General features: G+C 34.2%; 1 protein-coding gene across 2 annotated transcripts; it reads right to left on the reverse strand.

Moving 5' to 3' along the window:
* Positions 1–558: 558 nt before the first annotated feature.
* LOC126770136 (NADPH--cytochrome P450 reductase) lies at positions 559–20,673 on the reverse strand. Of its 2 annotated transcripts, XM_050489322.1 has the most exons (12): positions 20,304–20,673; positions 8,604–8,790; positions 8,387–8,533; positions 5,543–5,667; positions 4,892–5,086; positions 4,472–4,599; positions 4,154–4,395; positions 3,874–4,071; positions 3,618–3,781; positions 2,328–2,502; positions 2,084–2,241; positions 559–1,866 (listed from the first exon to the last, which is right to left on the reverse strand). In XM_050489322.1, the coding sequence occupies exons 1-12, from the start codon at positions 20,486–20,488 to the stop codon at positions 1,722–1,724; spliced, it is 2,049 nt and encodes a 682-aa protein (XP_050345279.1). In that variant the 5' UTR covers positions 20,489–20,673; the 3' UTR covers positions 559–1,721. The 2 variants fall into 2 exon arrangements, with proteins under 2 accessions (XP_050345279.1, XP_050345280.1); XM_050489323.1 differs by lacking the exons at positions 8,387–8,533; positions 8,604–8,790; positions 20,304–20,673 and adding an exon at positions 5,876–6,194.
* Between the last annotated feature and the right edge of the window lie 1,351 nt (positions 20,674–22,024).

The following is a 22,024-nucleotide window of genomic DNA, read 5'->3' on the forward strand; positions in this document are numbered from 1 at the left end:
GTATTCTGTTAAATAATATATAATTATTTTTATTTTATGATAACTTCCATAATTATATAAAAAATACGTATCCATTTATAAATATGTCAAACATTCACCATTAAGTAAATAATCGCAAATTTTTCTCTATCTTCTTTATTTTTAACTTACAAATAAACTTAAATAAAACTTGAGCTAACCATATAATTACTTCCTGTTGGTAAACCCGGTTTAGAGTGTAGGGTTCAGCCTAAACCGCGGAACAGCTTATTTTAAATATAAATTTAAAAATTTGATTTAAAAAAAAGTTGAAATAAAACAAACTATTAAACACACTTTGTATGTACATATTGTACCTTGAGCGTTTACAAATTAACCAGAAACCTTGAAGTATCTAACTATCCACTTCATGTATTTTAAGTAAAATAGATTTAATTTACTTTCTTGTTGATTTATAAATACGTTTGTTTTCAAATCAATTCTTATTTTAATTAATCATTAACAATTGTGATTTATTCATTAAGTTTATATGACTGGGTGATTTTTAATTTAATTGAATGTTATTAAGGTTAAAAAATATATGTTATGAAATATTTAATTAATAAAATAATGCCATTTATATATAAAATTAAAATATTTTTATTTCACTTATATATCCCAGTCCACTTATATACTATAAAATTAATATATGTAGCTACTAATTCAAAATTACACACAACGATAAAAAACAAGGCTATTTATTCAAAAATAATAAAATAAGTTGCTCATAAATTGTTCTAAGAGTCAAACAAAAACAAATGATAAGTGTATGCTTGTACAGTCCAATCTATAATGGTATTATATTTTCCTTCTCTCAATTTTCGTACATTTATATTAATTATGTTAAAACTCGTGGTATTATTTTATTGTAAATCTTAACGCAATTGTAGGGCTTTCATATTTATAAATCAGAAATAAATGTCCGTAATTATCGAAAATCTTAGCAGAGAAACATCCTTGATACTATTATGACAATTAAATTGTTCAATTATTTTAATTAGTTAAATGTACTTACAATTGTGAAGTTATTATTTAGTCAAAATAAAAATAATGAACCCAAACAACCTTGTAATACAAATAGCTTAGTTAATATAATAATAAGCTTAATATTTGACCGAAAGAATTGAAGAAAAAAATACTGAAATTGAGTGGATGAAAAAGCTAAACAGACAAAAATTAGATGAGCTGAAGTTTTTTTGATTGGACGTTATTGAATTGTTGAAAAAGTTTCTATATAGATATATAGAATCGATACTGGACATAAAAACAGAGTCAAATTTATTTCACATTACAAAACTTATTACCAGCACACATAATAGAAGATGATGTTGAAGAGAATGAAGAAAGGATCTTTAATTTAAATTGAAAAATTTAAATTTGCTTATATATGTATAAAATTAGTGCACAATAACCCTTTTGGATAATTGATGTGATCCTCTGCCTCGTGACTTTGTTGGACATGCTGACGTAGTATACGTATTTCGTAAATACATATAACACAATCGATTAACAACAATTATTATTAGGTAATTTAATTTATAAATGAACCCATTTGCATACAGTATAATACACTAGCTGCGACTTTGACTGTTTGAAATGCATAATTTTTTTTCCATCGACCCTCCCATTTCCTGGCTTCTAGAAAACACTTATTTCATTGTTTCTCCTCATTTTACTATAATTTCGTCGATGTCAAATTGTATTTAACTCCAAACGTCTGTTGAATATTTTTTCATAGACTCCAATTTCTTGATAAATTGAAGCGCTTCGGCTTCGGTTCGTTCTCCTTTTTCGATAATAGCCTTGATCACGATATTACGGACGTCGACTGCCATGTTTTTAGCATCACTAAAAATAACCAACAAAATATACAAGTGATATACTAAGACTTTAATTAAAAATGTTCAAATATAGACTAATATCATAAAACATATAAATGATTGCAGAAAAAAAGCATTCAAAGGTTGTCCAGTGGTGCTTTTAAGGTAAGGAGCTCCATGACCCTAACCTGACATGGCGAAGCTGCTCACCAAAGCTAATAATAAAATTATATTTTTCTGCTCACCCGCATATATAGAAATGTCCAGTCCTCTTGCCAATTACATCCCAAATCTGGTCTAAATTGTTTTCTAATAAGTGCGTCACATACACCTTCTGGGCTTGATCACGAGAGAAAGCGGTATGTAAGATGACGTCTCCGTTTTTCTCATACTCTTCTAGTTCCTGTAATAAATTGTAGAAGATACAATAAATAAATAATTTTTTCAAAGTATGCACTTATAGTAATCGACGCTTTAATGATTTCCAACCTCCTGATAGATATAATCTTGATCGCGGTGTCTACAGCCGAAGTACAGTATGTTGTCGCCGACATACTTGCCGCTGGCGCGCGCGTGAGCTCGCTCCTGCAGGAAGCCGCGGAAGGGCGCCAGACCCGTGCCCGGACCCACCATCAAGATCGGCGTCTGACACTGCAGTGGTAACCTGCCAAGCACATTTCAAAAGACTCAAGATAATGCGACCGACTTCAAACAAGACGACGCAAGATAAAATACCAAAAGTTAAGTCCTCATAGTTCATACCATTATACCTATGTGTCGAGTCAGAATATTTTTAGGTGGTATAAATAATTCGTTACATAGTAAATTCGATACGATACGATGTTTCAATGGGAACTGATTTTAATAATGTATGAAAAAAAAAATATTATGCAAACAAAATATCTAGGAAAGGTCGTTTGAGTATATTATCACGATTGATTTCTTAATACACATCCTTGCATTAGCGTTATTACATGTCGCAAGGTTGATTCTTTAACCGACACTGCGATCGTTACAAGAATCATGGAACAAGGTCGTCAAGTTAACCGACATATTAGCTTTAATCTGAATAAAATAACTTTATTTTTGAATGAAACTGATAAAATCCGCATTTACTGGTTGGTGACTGTAGCTGACAACAGTTAAAAAAAATATTTTCAATTGAGTTAAAATTTTAATGCTAACGGTAAGAGTACATTGAATAACCTTATGATATCTGGACTTAATTTAACCAAATGCTGAGGTTATGCATACGATGACCTCTATGATTATATTTCAATAACGACTACGTAAGCGATTTTTATAATTTTACTCTTTCGATCGGCACTAACTATGAATAATTGACCATAAAAATATTTATGTTGTGCATAAATCTCTGAAATAAGAAGTTTCTAGTAACTATTAAAAAATTACAAACCTATTATGTTATGTGCGTACATCATGTACGTACCTACTTATTATGTATAAAAGTCAGTAAATATATATCATTACAAAAACTTTTCACAAAACATGACGCTGACCTTGATTTAGCTTATAACAATTATGAACAAGGTTATTTCATATTTATATATGTATATCTATTTAATATTTAATGAAGTATACAAATATCAAAATACTATATATTTTAAAAAATATTACATGTTGGTATGGTACATGATCTCCACTTTAGTTAGTTTAGCTTTTTATTCAAAAATTATTAAAGAATAATTAGAGCACGAAATATTTCATACTAGCTGTACACTAATTATGTACTAAGTTATATATATAACTTTTCTTTACTTGAATTGGGACTTTCTTATGTAAACTGGAACTCTTGGGAAAGGTTTGCCAGGCTCGGGTTTATTTTCTGCTAGCCAGGTAGTAGTAACTCCTTTGTTGACTCTACCAGTTGGAGTTTCGTACTTGACTACCACAGCTGTAACATGGACCGTCTCAGGATACATCTGCAAAATAAATTTAAGATTAAAATATGTAATATATAACATAACCAAAAGAATAACTACAATTTATAATTTATAATAGTATAAATAATGACCTTTGGACTTGAAGAAATAGAATAATATCTTGGCTGGAGTCTGGGCAACAGCTCACAAAGATGATCGAGTGGAGGTTTACATGACTTGACATCTTCCAATATATGAACAATATTCCTGCATGCATCTACCACAAATGATTGGTACAATGCTTTACCTTCTTGAGAATTTGTAGCCATTAGCAATAAACGGTTTTTATCCTTTAACATTAAAACAATAAATTTATATAACTCTTGAAGTATTAAATCAATCAATTTGAATAATTTGAAATTAATCCATTACCTCTTCATCTGTACAGTATTCGACGAGTTCTCTAAGGATATGGGTACGAGGCAATGCAGTTATTTCAATATAGTGCGACAGAGCCGTGCGGTAGGATGTAGGGCAGGGGAAGGGATTTTTCTTGGTACTTTCCTGGTCAGTATTGATAAGTGAGAACACTTCATCTAGATTGGCACCGGTCAAGAGACCAAGTCGATCAACTAAATTACTATCATTAATAGGATACACAGCCACATGATCACCTGTAGATGAATACAAATGTGAGAGAAGCAGAGCAAAACAACAAATACAAAATATGAAAGGATCCACATTACTTACCAGCTTCATATTGCATGCTGGAATTGGATATATCTAATTCTATATGGAGACATGATCGATCACCACCTTTATGTAATTCTCTGTTAACCTTAATTTGTGCTAAGAAAGGATTTTTAGCATCATATGGTCTAAAAAAAACCAAAAAGATCAATTTTTAGTTTTCAAATACAGCCTTCATATTCGTAAAAATGAATGTGTATGGATTTGTAATTTTAGGTCAAAAGCATTAAAACAATCACATTATTGTAACATGTTAATAATAGCTAGGTTCCAAGCAGAACATCATTGTATAGATAATCAGCCACCAAGTGAATGAAGAAAGGACGCTAAATTTATTAAGATGATATTTGAAAATCAAAAAGTATCATACTTGAAAAACACAATTTCAACAAATTTGTTTTTAATATTAAAGAAACTTACGGTCGTTGATTCTGTAGGGAGAGTAACCTTGAAATTTCTCCTGTGAATATTTGATTTGGCTTTAATTCTTCTGTTACATGCGTTATCAAACGGAATTGACGAGTTAACTCTTCTTCTCCGGTGTTTTCAATATTGAATTTCTCACAAACTGATGGCCAAAATTTTTCCTTCCACGTAATAAAGTCATCTTCAATGCTAAAAAGTATAGTAATAATAATATTATCCAGACTGATTTCAGCCACGGTGGTCAATCTCAAGTGAGATTAGCCAATTGTGTAGGACATATTATAGCACAAAAGCATGTGCGCAAACATAGCTACTTAGGGAATACCCTAACTCCAATCTTATCTAACCGGAAAGAGTTCAGACTCAACGGCTTTACTTAATCCGAGGCACGAAAGTGTACACACTTCCAACTTCCAGACCAACCCAAAAACTTTTTATTGGCCCGATCTGGGATTTGAACCGAGGACCTCAGGGTCTGCGGCCTTATATCTAGCCACTAGACCAACAACAGTTGAAAAGTACATACATTACATAAATATACAATTAAACTCCTATTACAATCAAATTTATATCTATAATTTACATGAAGAGCTAACAGCAACCATTGATTTTTAAATTAGTAAAATAATAGTTCATAATACACACTTTGCATCGTCATCTCCAAGCCCAATCTCATAAACTCTTGTTGCTCCTAGTTCCTCGAGGCGTTTGTCTACATAAATAGCCACAGCATTGTAATGTTCATATGTCTTATTTCCAAGTCCAAATACCTAAAATAGTTACAAAAGTAAAAATAATCTACAATAACAAATTTATGCGATAAAACATTAAAATGAGTAAATATATATATATATATATATGTATAAGTAATATTATATTTACTTGTTCCGTTATATATTATATTACATATATAAAAGCAAGACCTGCAACAGAGGTTAGACGAATAACAGTTCAAATACTAAGTGTAGACTTTCATACCATGTATCTTAGCTTTAGCAGTGGTGTCAATATTTGTTTTCTATACATAAACTTAGTGACATAACGAGGTAAAATCTTTAAAGAAGGTACAAGAGTAAACATCATCAATAGAATTAATAAAATTGGGTTTTCTTAAAATTATTATCTTTTATCACATTCGTTCATATTAATTATACAAAGTATTAGACTTATTATGTAATTAAACATGACTTGGTTATCATTGCCAAGCAAAATGTTGTTAACTATATTATAACCTAGAATAAACAATAGTATCACCAGTTGACTCTTATTCAATAACCAACGATTCAAAGAATACCTAATAAGTATACAATCAAACAACACCTTACGTAAGACAGTTCGCGGTGTGACGTATGTTGTGTCAACTGTCAAATTAACTACTTTTGACACAGCAAGCTCAAGCGGCCGATGACATTTCGTTAAAACAGGATATAATATACAATTTGTACAGCTCAGGTTGCTTTAAGCAAATAATTGTCACAGGCAATATTTGACATAGCTATCGAACTAGATTGTTTATAATTACTTAGCTCAAATTTTAGTTTTATGAAAGATTTAATGTTTTTTATTAGCATTATATACGGCGTTACTTGGTAAATTGGTAATGTTACTAAATTAGTTTTAGTTACCAATAAAAACTATTTAAATTTTAAACACACTGACACCAACACTATACGACCAACCACTGACGCGTTACAATGCTGTCTAGTTTTTATTTGAATTTACAATCGAAGTAATCAATTAACAAAACAGACAAGTTTAAACACTAATATTACGCGTCATCGAATAATCTGCATGTATAATTTGAGATTTGCAGATGATATCGTAATCCTGACAGAAACCATGCAGAACATACAGTATATGCTAAGCAGCCTGGCTGATTCTTCTGCTCGAATTGGTCCAGATGAACTTGGATAAAACCATCATAATGAACACGTCAATCCGGAATCGATAACTCTTAACAGAGTTCTTCTCGAATTGTTCAGGAATATGTATACCTTGGGCAAATTTGGCAGTTGGGTCAAAACAACTTCGAGAAGGAGGCACGAAGAAGAGTACAGCTGGGCTGGGCAACGAATAGGAAACTTGTTCGTCTTTTCGTCACGTTTACTGCAATGATTCAAGACAAAAGTCTTCAAAGAGTGCGTCTTACCAGTTATGACGGAGCCGGAGTTGAGACGTGAATACTAACAGTGCGTTAGTCACCATTTTAAGGTCGCTCAGCGAGCATTGGAGGGCTATGCCCGGAGTTGACCTGAAGGATCGAATCACAAATTTGATGATCCGACAGAGAACCAAAATTATCGACATATTCTATAAGATTAGTAAGCTATAGTGGCAGTGGTCTGGTCACACATGTCGCAGAATCGACAACTGTTGTAGTAGACGTGTTCTGAAGTGGAGACCACGTCTAGGCAAACGAACGGTAGAGCGCCCTCCTACTAGATGGAGTGACGATATACGCAAAATAGCTGGCAGCGTATAGAAATTGAGAGCTGAAGATCGAGCTCAGTGGCGTGCGGTTGGAGAGGCCTATGTCCAGCAGTGGACAAAAAAGAGTTTATGATGATAATGATGCATACTTTGTTTCGTTTTAGTAATAAAAGTTTCCACTATGGTTATTAAGCTGAAGATTTTCTCAAGAAAAACCTCTACGCAATCAACGTAACTGTTATTTTAATTATTGTATATAATAATTATACACATAATGATTATCATTCATTGATTATTATCATTCAGCTTGTCAGTATTAATATACATATATAGTCTATGAAAAATTTACAATTCGTTTAAAAATAAATTAAGTCAATGCGATTTTCCAGCATTTTGTAGTCGCCTCTTATCGTCATCCTACTTGTTTAATAGCCATAAACTAATTGAATATTTTTTTTTTATGTCTTCTGTTTAATTTAATTGTTATGTCTTTTGTAAGTGTGTTTGTCTTGTCAGAAGATGAAAAAAAAAGTTCAACCAATTATAAAAAAAAGACTATAAACGACGTCTATTTTTAATTGGAATATGTACAGAGGTCGCCCATAAATATAAATTCAAGTTTACGTCTCGAAAGGGAACGAGCTTTGCTATCATATTGAATAACGCGTTTTTGCAGTTATTTCATTAAGGCCAAAAAAAATTATTTTTTATCATTTTCAACCAAAACGTTTTTTTCACTTCGTTTCGAGAAACTAGAAATTTAAACTAGAAACGAGAAAATTTAGAAAATAGTTTAAATTTTAAGCCATAGGAAATTCCCACACAATAGGACAAATACTCGTATTTGTCCTATTTACTCGTACATTGATAACAATTATCGTAATTATCCAAGCTTTAGCCTTTACATAATCATATAATTTGTTTAACTAGTCTGATTATATTCTCTCTATTATTATTAATTATGATTACATAAGTTCATTAATAAATTTAAAACTATATTTTTCAGTGAGCCTATAAACGTTAACATTAACTAGGTTATATATATGTTTTTCAACTTACAGCATAATTTAATCCTGAGAGATCCTGATCATTTTTTAACCACTCCATAAAGTCCAGTGCATTATCTGTTGGATCCCCTTCGCCGTATGTTGCTAAGCAAAAAACAGCGAGAGAATTTGGTATGTCTCTGAGTTTTGTTAATTCTTCCTAAAAAAAAAAAAACAAATTAAGTATCTGTTTACTCACAAAATAACAATAACAGTAACTTTTAACCAACCATATCACATTCTTCGGGGTCTGCTACCATGCCTTTCATTTTGTAACGTATACCCTCTTTAGCCAAGCGACCTGCAAACTCTTCTCCTGTACCGGTCTGGGAGCCATAAAACACGACTAAACTTCTTCCTGATGCTTGTAATTTCTTTATAAAAGAATTTTCTGTAACTTTTATTGAACCCGCGGGCCTAGAACAAAATAGCAATTAAGAAAAACATTTAAGTGTTTAAAAACACTACACCTGCTTAAATACACATAAATAAATGCAGTTTGGATTTTGTAATTTTATATTATAAATAGATGGATATAATAAGCAAACAGTCCTTTCATGCATCATTTAGTAATTAATGTTGGATTAGTCAGTTGATTTGCATTGTAATATGCTATCTGCTATTTTTTGTCTTTTATAATTTTCTTTTTTGGTCGACTTTCTTAACAGAGAATGAAAAAATTATCACATCTAACACATAGCCTATTTCAATCACACGAGCAGTAGTCATATAAAAAACCATTGACATTGAAATGACGGGATATCGTTGGTCGAGATCTGGAATAATCAATGGAATTCAATATCGATTTCTTTAATGTCAGCGAAGATGTTATTGAAATTTTAGAAGTAAAATGAAAGTATAAAAAAGTAGTTAAGAGAAATAGTGTTGTATTATTAATAAAGATAGGTACCTATTAATACATCAATAAAAACCTATTATAATACATAATATAGTACAGCTATTGAGATTCTAGTCGAATATGCAAATCTAAGGTTTGTTTATCTTTACTATTTCATTGATAAGTATAGGATAGACGTTCCTACGTATTCAACAACACAACTGACATCGGTGCAAATGCAACTCAAAAAATCTTATAATTTACTGTAGGTAGGCCTCGTTGTGAATGCTTTATACCACGAAACAGCAATGCTTAATATTATCGTATTCCGGTTTGAAGGGTGAGTGAGGTAGTGTAACTAACTACAAGGGTCATAACATCTTTATAGTTCCCAAGGTTTTTGGTGCATTGACGATGTAAGGGAATGTTTAATAATTCTTACGTATTTTATAAAAAATATATTTGTGAATGCCCCCCGTCCAATTTCATTAAAGTAGGCATTTTAATGGATCTCATAAGAAGGCTCAAGGTCACTCAAAGGGCAATGGTGAGGGCTATGCTCGGAGTTTCTCTGCGAGATCGAATCAGAAATGATGAAATCCGCAGGCGAACCAAAGTAACCGACATAGCCCGAAGAATTGCTAAATTGAAGTGGCAGTGGGCGGGACACATTGCTCGCAGAACCGACGGCCGCTGGGGCAGAAAGGTTCTCGAGTGGCGACCACGAACCGGAAGACGCAGCGTGGGCAGGCCCCCTACAAGGTAGACCGACGACTTAGAACGAGTCGCGGGAAGCCGTTGGATGCGGGCAGCGCAAGATCGGCCAACGTGGAAATCCTTGGGGGAGGCCTTTGTCCAGCAGTGGACGTCTTTCAGCTGATATGATGATGATGATGATGATGATGAGGCATTTTAAAGAAATTCTGTAATATCTCAATCTGATTTATAATATGACGTAGATTAATAAATTGAAATGTATTATTATATGTATAAAAAATATCATTTGCTCGTTGATTTATCAAATACGATAACATGAAACGATTCTTAAGTAGCCTTGACTAGTTAATAACATTTAAATTGTGATAACAATTACGTAAATTTAGTCTTAATAATAATACTTAGCGTATATTAACAAGTACCACATAGGCGCCCAGCTGTTGTGGCGTATAATAACTACATCCAATGATATTTATCTCGGCGATTTATTTACATATACCTTATTTTACCTATAATCCATTATTAATAATCGTTAATCATCATATTATTACGTTGTAAGCCATAATGTATTAGTTCATAAACTGACTTCCGATTATTTTTGTATAAAGTGGGTAGGACGCGCCATAGGAGCACATTCGTTTTAAGAATTCCTGGCACCACGTTACGCTGTCTATTATAAATGAAATGTAATAATTGGACTGTTTTTCATTTCATAAAGCCTACAAGTGTTAACACGTAGCTAATGGACAAGGGCCCCGGTGCATAAGAAAAGAATCTGGCCCTCATCCCCCCCCTCTTTCCGCGTAGCTTGAACTTATATTGGCTTTCAAAATTATAGATAGGAACAAGAATAGGAAACAGTGAGTTCAACTTATTCCTAGTAGACTAAATCTATAAGTACTCTCTATGAGGGGTAGAATCTCTATGTGTTTAACAGAAGAAAATGGTAATAAATAAACAACGACGCACATGACAATACAGAATATTTATTATATAGATGAGATCAATAAAGGGAAAAAAACGATTTTTAACAGAATTTCCTGTCCACACAAGATTTTTTTTTCTTTTATGCTCCTCTTAGAGGGCCCCCTGAGCTCCGGGGCCCTGGTGCACTGCACCACCTGGCCCTACGATAGCTATGCCCCTGCTAAGGTACGTAAAAACCATATATCATAAAAAGCTCGAACGTATGTACTAAGTGATTTGTACATTTTTTTGTAAATTCTTGCGTTTCGTTTAGTTTTCACTTCCAAGGACATGCAAATTCAGAAAAGATTCAAATTCAGGGTTCAGAAAAGTCTGAGACACTGAACGTCTACTGAGTTCCACCCGTGCCGTATGAAAAAAGCTGATATGAATTTAAAGTAAATATCCGATATTAAGTCGATACATATTAGTACTTTCACAAGATTTCATTTTCAGGGCATTTCAAAACGTATTATATATATAAGAATATATATAAAAAAGAATAAATATCGAGGTTAGTAAATTAAATAATAATTATTTATAATTATATTTATTGTCATAAATGAAATGTGTTTGCCACGACTGTTCCCATAATTCATGTTATATGACAATTGCTTACGATAAGTAATGATAATAGTAAGAGATCGCTCTTACTATTTAAAGATTATCATTTATAGTTTTAAAGTCTGTCGTTGAAAATACTAAGGAATCGAAGAGAGAATAGAATAAAGAATGCAATATAGAATAGAATAAAACTAAATGAATAATTTTCCTTAACTATTACATTAATTTATATCCCATCAAAAACATAAATGTGAAATGACAGCCAAGTTCAATATTATGAAATATACCTTGGTTGTTTACTTCAACGACAAAAGAAGTGAGATCTAAATGGGTGATAAGTTCAATGGTCAGTCCTGAAATTTATTTATAACAACATAAAATATTTTATAACTACTTAAAATATCATTTCTTCTTATAACTTACGATAATATATTTAAGCCTAAGGTTTGACTTGGTTAGTTCTCACATACGAATTATTATTAAGCACCTACTAAAACAGTCATGGAAGAGCCCTATGTTCAATGGCTAGCTTCTACCAGCAATCCAAATTTCGAAAGAATAAAATAAGAACTTACAGCTTTGGAACTTGTTCTTCAAACGTGTCCTTCAAAACTTCATATTTTTACATATTATAAATTAATATTTAAATTATTATGAATTGCGTATTCTTGAAATCATTTAAATTCATTATACACTATATATAATTATTAAATTTTTTTAATTACTCCAACTAGGATTTTTACGCTCAGTTACTTTAATTCATGGACTATATAAATTAGACTTGCACTTTTCGTATTATCTATACTACCATTACTACTATAACTATTGTCAATTTTCAAAACCGTAATAGTAAATATTTATAACAGTCACTAATAAAAATAAGATAAACAAACACATATATACTATATACTTAGTATCTATCCCATTTTTCGAAAACCATATCCTAGACCAACAACTTTTTACGATAAAATAAGAAATTAATATATCTAATAAATATACATACAAAATCGTAATTATATTACAAACAATTTTTTGTTAATTATATAACAAAGCCTATCTAAAATTGTTTTATTTATATAAAAAGTGTTACTTTTAACGCTCTTCCGTGAAACCCTATTTATTTAATACTTATCTATAATGTTTCCAAGTAGAATTTAAGTGTATTGAATTTATCAGTATTTTGTTATTTGCAAACCTTGAACATTCAATAATTATAATTTATTGAATTCGATAACATACTGGTTAACTAATGAACATTGATGGCTATATGTCAAAAACTTTGGACATGGGCCTACAACAAAATTGTACAAAGTTTCAAATCAAATGGGATTAACGTTATATACGTGTACACAATCAATCCTTTTTAATTTTTATATATTATACAAAATATTTATTAAACCACAAGGTCCCAAAGACCTTGTGGTTTAATATATATATATATACATATTTACTTGACCTGTATGTAGCATTGAATAAAAACGTTTCTTGCAATTACATTTTCACTCACTTCCGGTTTCTACATACACTGAAATTTTACACACATGTTAAAAATATTTTAATTTTTTACTTATAAAGATCATTAATGTTAGAAGATATTGACGCTGTTAATATTAACCGGTCCTTACACCGTGAATTGGCAATTCAAGCAATTTTTATTGGCTGATACACGGCCTAAAACTGTAACACAGCAATATCAATTTTTTTATGCTTGTCGGTAGAACATCTGATGATTTCATTTAATGAAGACGTAATAATATGTAAACAATTAATAATTATTAAAATTGATTGAAATAATATAATATAGAACCTAAACTACAATAAAATCATACATTATACGCTTCTAATTTGTTCCGCTTTTGTTTAATAAAAATCAGAACCAAGTTTAAATGTAAATTATATTTATAATAAACTTAGATAAATCGAGAGGTAAGTTCCATTTGAAAAAATATTCGAAGGTTATTCGTAAAAAAAATCAAATTATCTACTATAAGCGTAATCATTCTTAAAATGCTGGAATTCATTATTACTTATAATTATACATTTAAATATATGTCATAATTGTTTTTAGCATTATAGCAAGAGCCAAAATGTCTGAATTGTAATAAAAACATGGGTATTCAAATATAATTTTAACTAAAGTCAAGGACTTTCCACCAACCCGCATTGGAGCAGCGTGGTGGAATAAGCTCCAAGCCTTCTCCTCAAAGAAGGAGAGGAGGTCTTAAACCAGCAGTGGGACATTCACAAGATGTAACTTACTTAAGTAAAGGCTGATTGACTAGGTGTTATTCATCTTTAATTGAACTTTATTGAGTTTACTAAATGAAAATAGTCGTTCTTTTCCACAGATACTAGTAAGTACCCAGTATTAAACTGTGCGTAAATTACATTTAAATACTATATACATAAATACAAAATAACGCTAAAGTTGTTACGTTGAAATATAATATCAATATTTTGCTTACATTACCTGCGATTTATCTTTCGTATATGATAAGAACATGTTGAAATGTAGCACAATTAAAATACATATAGTTTTTAAGTCGTCTACAGATATATGATTTATTTTTAATAAATATGTAACCGGGCCTTTAAATTGGTATTTCTAAGTGTAATTATTCAATATATGTGACCTATGTATCACTAATAGGTCCTTAAGGTGTAATGTAATTTGTAATAATTTTAATTTAATAATTATTCGTATAAATAGTTATTTTATTTTTTGTGAGTTAATGATTTTATGAAGCATCTTTATACATATAATTTTATTACTAACATATATACATATATGAAGACGCGGTGCACAGGTTTTTCTACAGACACGTATTTAACAGCTTGCAGAAGAAACTATAAAAACAGTCTACTTCAACCTTTGATTATTCAACCAAGTGAGGGAGCTGGCAAACGTCTTAAATTCTGTCCTCCACAATGGTATTATACCGAAGACATGGAGCACAGGTGTGGTGTCGCACCATGTCTCTTCTGAATGACCATGACTCGGAGCGCTAACTTGGCTTCTCGGAACGACTCGTATGCTTCAGCTTTTTGGTCTGGAGTTGCTCGCCTTCTTCTTCGGGTACGGATGTACTCACGGCGCACACGCAGACAAAACTCGTGCCCTTGCGCGATATGCGTCGACCACCAATACACTACCCGGCGCTTGGGGCGGCAGGCTCGGGACATAGGGACGCTTCACCGCCCGCCCAATACACGGCGACGGTTCCAGTGACATCCCCGAACCAGCGAGGGTGGTCGAGGTCATTATAGGGCTCCGCTATGACCGCAAGACCGCTCCGCAACGGTCTGCATCAGAAATTGGTGAGCGTTTCTGCAGTGGTTGAGGTTCGCCTAAAGCAAAAATACACCCGCGAATTGGAGATTTCCATTGCCTCCAGCGGGCTAGGGCCTGTAGCTTAGGCAGAAGCCACGGCGGTCGTCTGGACTGGGGCAGAAGGAGAAGCTTTCTTCTTCTCCTTTACCACTCGTCGGGCAGTATCCTTTGGCACTGAGACGATGTGCCGAAGGACAACCTATTTCCGCGCATGAAGGACATTTCGTTGACGGGGAGGAGCAATCCTTCGCTTTGTGGCCAGTCTCAATCATTATATCCCGTGGCTACGACAGCTTGGTGGAGAAAGCTGTCGTAGCCACGGGATATAATGTAATTTTATATTTATATTTACATTAACATTCATGTCGGACTCACAAATTTTTTAACTAAGTACCTAACACGACGTAATTATGTTATGTTTATATGTCAAAATATATCAGACGATTTAAATGATATGAAAAAAGTTTGTTTTCGTTTAGAAATGATGAAAGGTGATGTCATTTTGCACTAAGTAGTTGCATATTATTAAAATCAAATTATCAGGTTATTGTAAGTATAAACAGCCTCGTACACGTTTTTATACAGAAATAAATAATCTTTACATACAAAGAACTGTAGTCGTGTGTAGTGCCGATCAGCAAAATTAAAATCAGCACACAAACAAAAAGTACTGTTTACATAAAACGTGTTTTAAATATAGAATTCGTATCATTTTTTAATAAAATAATTGTTCTATTATACTCATATTAGAAGCTTTTTTTATTGTATTAATCCCTCTATAGTCTGTTTAACAATTCTATAATATTTGTAAAGGTACTTAGCTAATTTTAAAACATTATAATGATGATAATCACGTCACCCTAACCGATTCTTCTCTTCCGGTCCTTTTTTTTCTCGCAGTGGAATCCTTCAGAAAGGTACCCGGGTCCCATGGGGGTAGAACCAGGTTATGTGGGATTCATACCCACTGCGATGGCCGTCCTCAACACCGATCGGAAAGGCTGCGGGATCGTGTTGATATAACGAATCCGCGGCCTTTTCCGTGCCCGCTCGTGGCTCGGCGGAACTCTGCTGAACGGGCGAAAATAATCTTGCCCCCCGCACTCCTCGCTAGTGCGTACGGCAGCGCGAGGCCATCCCGGCTGCCATCCTCCTCAGGGCCGTCTGAAATAGGACACGCACGCCCCCCCCCTTACGTATCCCCCAGGGTTACGCCCTATCTTTTAAGCCCCAGCCGTCTGGGCTGTGGGAGGTCCGAAACGACGCCGTCGTCGTCTCCGCCGAACAGGATCGGCCCTTTCCCGTTCCCGCTCCTCCGTCTCCTTCTGGACTCACAGAAGGAGGCTACGCCCTCCACGCCGATTCCCTGCGAAGCATCGTCGACACGATTGCTCGCAGAGACAGGTCTTGTCTGACTTCACGGATCAGGATCGCGAGGCACGCCTCCAGCGTATGCTGAGCGGTGCCCCCGTCCGCGCCACAGGGGTAATACATCGCCTTCGATTCGCGTCCGATTTTACACAGGTATTCTCCAAAACAACCATGACCGGTTATTACCTGTGTAAGTCGGAAGGTGACTCGTCGCTTTCGTCTCATCCAGGCGTCGAAGGATCACTCCAACGACGCGTTTGCGCGCGTACCGTTCTTCGCAGAGACGGTCGCGCTGCGTCGCAAGAGCCCTCCAGTGTTCCCGTTGCTTCAACACCTCGAGCACACTCGAAGAAGGCGCGCTATCACTGTTCTGTTGGAGGATGTGGGTCTGTTGATAGACCTTCGTGTCCATATCCGCCAGAATATCCAAGGGCGGAAAGCGCGCTAGGACGGGTGTCGCCTCGTAGGATATCGTGCGATATCCCCGCACGATGCCGATGGCCACTCTCCGCTGTGAACTTTAGACCTAAGTCCTGCAACGGCGGACGCCCCATAGCCTATGAGACCAAACGGGTGCCCCGTAGAGGGCCATCGATCCCAAGACACCGGCATAGAGACGGCGAACTTCCTCCCTCGGTCCCCCGAGATTAGGCAGCAGTCTGTTCATGGCACCCATAAACAGACTGCTGCCTAATCTGTTCATCTCTACCGACCGTTTAATAATGAAACAGGACATGATGCGAGATTAAAGTAGAATAGAATAGCTTTTCAAAGCACGGGAGTGTAAACACTGACAACTGGCAAACTCCAGGCTGCTACTAAAGATTTATTGACAGAAAAACCGAATAACTTTTATTAAACCTGGACCTCGGGATCTACAGCCTTATAAGCTATTCATTAGACAAACGAGACAGTTACCACTATACTAATATAATAAATGCAAAAGTAACTCCGTCTGATTTTCTTTTACGCTTTCGAGTCTAAACTGCTGAACGGATTTTGGTTTGGTACGGAGTTAACTTGAACTTAAGGTACTTTTTGGTTTTTTTTTTCAGCCTTTTGCCGTCCACTGCTGGACGAAAGCCTCTCCCATAGAACGCCAACCATCCCGATCTTGTGCAGTCCGCATCCATCCCGAACCTGCCACCTTTTTTAAATCGTCGGTCCATCTTGTCACAGGGCGTCCTACACTACGTTTGCCTAAGCGTGGTCTCCACTCCAACACGTGTCGGCTCCATCGGCCATCAATGCGCCTGGAGACATGACCAGCCCACTTCCACTTCAGCGAGCTAATTCTAAGCGCGATGTCGGTGACTTTAGTTCTCTGGCGAATGTCCTCATTTCGGATTCTATCTGCCAGAGAAACCCCAAGCATCGCACGTTCCATTGCTCGCTGAGCGACCCTAAATTTGTGGACCAGTCCTACGGTAAGTGTCCACGTTTCGGCACCGTAAGTCATTACAGGTAGGACGCACTGATTGAAGACCCTGGTCTTAAGCGACTGTGGGATCGACGATTCAAAAATATGACGTAACCTCCCGAATGCCGCCCAGCCCAAACGTATTCTTCTTTTAGCCTCCTTCTCAAAGTTGTGCCGGCCAAGTTGTATAGTTTGGCCCAGGTAGATATATTCCTGCACAACTTCAAGTGGAGAGCCATTTACGACCACTGGTCTCGGGGATACATGACGGTTTGCCATAATTTTGGTCTTTTCAATGTTCATCCCGAGACCTACTTGTCTTGAGAATCGCTAAGGCTGTTTAGCATCTCCTCCAAATCCTGCAGAGTCTCGCAAATCGCAGATGTGTAATGTGTTGGCCATTTATATTAATGCCGCGTCCGTTCCAATCGAGCGTCTTGAAGACGTCCTCCAATGATCCGGTGATATTACATCTCCCTGTCTTACCCCGCGATGCAATTGGATTGGTTTTGTGCTCTGATCTTGTACTTGGACGGTCATGGTTGCGGCTTCGTACAAACACTTCACCACCTGGACACACCGACAGTCAATTAGGCATCTCTTCATGGATTCCAGAAGAGCCCAGGTCTCGATGGTATCGAAGGCTTTTTCGTAGTCCACAAACGCTAGGCGTAGAGGCTGATTATATTCCTCGGTCTTCTGTATTATTTGCCTTAGTGTGTGTACATACACGTGACACATGGACTACGGTACCGAAGCCTTATCGAAACCCAGCCTATTCCACGGGTTGGAAGTCATCGAATTTTCGGACAAGACGATTCGTGATTACCCTCGAAAACAATTTGTAAACATGGCTTAAAAGTGAAATCGGGCGGTAGTTTTTCAGAAGAGCTTTATCGCCCTTCTTGAAAAACAGCACCACCACACTTCTGCTCCATGTCTTCGGTGTTATACCATTGTGGAGGACGGAATTAAAGATGTTAGCCAGCTCTCTCAGAACTGGTGTGCCTCCTGCTTTGAGAAGCTCTGACGTAATTCCGTCATCTCCTGGAGCCTTGTTGTTTCCAAGTTGCCCGAGAGCAATCCCAATCTCGCCCAAATCGATGTCGGGAAGATCGTCTGATAGGTGGCGTGTTAGTCTGGCTCGTGGCCCTAACCCCCTACATATGCATAATGCACATAGGCTTTTGAGAAAACTTGGAAATCATATTTTCTAAAAGTGTTTTGATAATGCCATAAAAAAACATATATATGATAAATAAATATAATATAACTTATATTTCGTTTATAAAAATAGAAAAAGTTAGTAACTATTTTTCTATAACAAATAATTCATACATAAAAAGTAGTTGATACTGTCAAATTTGTTCAAAATTGGTATTGTCTCACTTAAGGGAGAATAGTAATTATGGAAAAGTAATATATCACTAAGTAAGAGTTTTATATTTTTTGATTGTATTACGCAGCTTCTTTTATTATGTCCTGTGTGTTATCTGACATGATGTAAATAATATAATAAGAACTCTTTGTTTGTTATATGTAAAGTTTATTTATTAATTTAAAATATAACATTATCTATTAAAATTTACAAACACAAACTATTAATCTGTTTTGTCTAGAATATTTTTTGTATTCTGGTAACTCTATACACACACACGGACAACACCGTAATATGCCACCGCTACGTACAGTAAGTACAAGTAAGATAAATTTGGATACACTTACTTTTTCTACGTGATCTAGTTATTTTATTCTTTTGTCTTAGCCATGCAATACATTTAGAAAAAAATATGTTTCCGACTTTTGATGTCGCAATAACTTTAGAGTGACTCGTACTATTTTAAATAAACATTAAATAAATTCTAAATTTTGTAACAATAATTATCTTTGTTACATATAGTAACTCAAAAATGTAATTTTGCGTAGCTTATACGCAATACAGCTATCTGTCTAACTCTGTTAACGCGGAACTAAAAACTAAATAATGGGCCAACATGTGAACGATGTTGGAGTAGAAGCTAAGATTTTTCGAAGTATGGATGAAAATCTTAATTTAATGACAACGTAAATCGTCTGTACAGTGTACACCTTCGCCCTTTGCATTAGCCCAACGTGTGTTGAGGCTTAATCCGTTAGGTATTTTGTTTTATGTAGGTACTCTGTGGTCCATACCTCTGACGTATTAAAATGAAGTTAAACAATACATTTAAATGTAAATTTACATATAACTACGTTTTTACCTAATTATAATTTTTAAGTTATTTAACAAATAAATCTAATAGTCGTAGATTTAAAACCAGATTATTGAATATGTATTTTTTCCATGTACCTACCATAACAATTTTAAGTTTTGAAATTGAAAGGTAATTTTATTTCTAGTGAATCGATGTAATTTACTTACCTACGTAGATTATATAGTTATAATAAGTCAGATAGAATTAAGGATACATTTCAGGATACAGGATAAATTAAGTTTCAATAAAAAAATATTTTAATATGATTATACTAACTTATACTAAACAGAAATTGCCATTTTATTAATCAAATTTGCGTTCATATTTGGTACCTACCCACTATCTAAGTTAAGACCATCAATGTTGTTTTATATTATAATGTAAAGTTATGAAATACTTTGTTTGCTTTTGTAACATTAATTTCAAGTTTTAATGTAATAATTATACTTATACAGTTAGTTCGTTAACTCAAAGGATTATAATACTTACTGTATAGCATAATTGCTGAGTAGTAAATCATCCTTTTTGCTTTCTTTTCTGGAACTATAAAGCCACCACACAGCTGCACCAAATAAGAAGACAAGCATGATTATGTCAAAAGTACTAAGCAGTGAACCATCGTCAAGGGCTGCCGCCGCAGCTTCTTTTATAATGTCCTGTGTGTTATCTGACATGATGTAATTATTGTCTTAATAACTTTAAGCTACTTAGTTCCAAGGTCACAAGCAAACGTTTAGTACTTAACGCGAAAACCCCTTTAATTAATCACTCCCACTAACACGAGTTTCTTGTATCACCACTTAAATTATACTGGTGTGATGGTCTCTATATTCACCGTCATCAGTCGGATCCGTGACCGAAAAGCGTCGAATAGAGTGAGCGAGAAAAGCGAGTCGACTTAATAACGACGACGTAACCGATTGCCAGACGAACATAAACGATCGCAATTTTGCGTACGTGAGCTCGACTCGACCGACTACATTACGCGTCGAGTTTACCTAACCACGCGTGTCACTAATTTAAAGTCGACACAGTGTTAATAATTTTAAAAAATAATACAATGACAGTAACAATTCATTTGTAAATAAATAAATTAAAAACAGCCTTTTACAGCGAAGTATATTCATCTTTAATTTTCTTTACATATAATTCCGATCTATTTGCATTGGCATATGACATTTTTATTAGCTCTATGACTTTCGTGGAAACAAACTGGAAAAGTAGTTTTTAATCTAATATGTAATAGTAATACTATTCCTGTGTTAGTCTTATTTCCACAATTTAAAAGATAGAAAAGATCAACTTGAAATGACAACACGAAAATTATTTTCCATATTTCTTATTGTTAACACGAAATTTATTTTCGAATATTCAATTCTATTATAATTATTCACATGAAAACACGAAAATTGTTTCCTTTTTCCTTATTTTTTTAGTCATTTTATTTATCATGCATGAAAAATATTCTTATTACTTTGACATCTTTACAGTGGCCATAAAAATAAATTTTGCTGTTTTTTTCTATAAATTTACCTATTAAAAATCTTAAATCCAACATAACACAATATGTACATTTATACTCATTTAATGCATGCAGTTATATCTCAAAATGAATTAATAAAAAGATACAAAATATTATATATGTTTCATCTTTGGGTAAATTTACTATCTATTTATATTTTTTATAGTTCAAACACAAAATAAAAGTAATATTCCGGCTTATTATATACAAACTTCACCTACCCTTTCTAATTAGGTCTTACGCATAAAATATTCGTTTTAAGAACTTTCTATTTCTTTAATTCTCTTTAGGTCTCTATTTATCTTTTACAGGTGAAATATGATAACGTTCCAAATATTATTTTGATCCAATCTTGATATCTTATTATCTTCCTTTATAATTTTGACTTTGGCTTGTGACGCAAGATTACTTTTCTGTTAATTAAAAAATATTAAACTACTTGAACCTTGCAAGGTTTTAGTCTAAAAACTTACATACAAAACGTCTAGGCTTCTGAGAATCTATTATTGTTTAGGTAGGTATTGGACTTGTTATAGAATCGTGTTAGTCCTGCAGCTAGTGACTTGAAAAACATAACCTTTATTTGATTACTAACGATGTTGGCGTTTAACATATTTTATTGATATAAACAAAATATGTAAATGTATAAATAAGTACACTTTTTATTATTCGTATAAAACTGTATTTA

This window comes from Nymphalis io, chromosome 8 (assembly GCF_905147045.1).
Source record: "Nymphalis io chromosome 8, ilAglIoxx1.1, whole genome shotgun sequence".
Lineage (NCBI taxonomy): Eukaryota > Metazoa > Arthropoda > Insecta > Lepidoptera > Nymphalidae > Nymphalis > Nymphalis io.

Bases quoted from the DNA above. Each gene is read 5' to 3' on its own strand.
- LOC126770136 (XM_050489322.1), bottom strand. From the start codon at position 20,488: ATGTCAGATAACACACAGGACATTATAAAAGAAGCTGCGGCGGCAGCC. The intron at 5,087-5,542 runs GTGTGTATTATG...TATACTTTTTAG, and splicing joins CTTGGAGATGACGATGCAAA to CATTGAAGATGACTTTATTA. The intron at 4,072-4,153 runs GTAATGGATTAA...TTAATGTTAAAG, and splicing joins AATACTGTACAGATGAAGAG to GATAAAAACCGTTTATTGCT.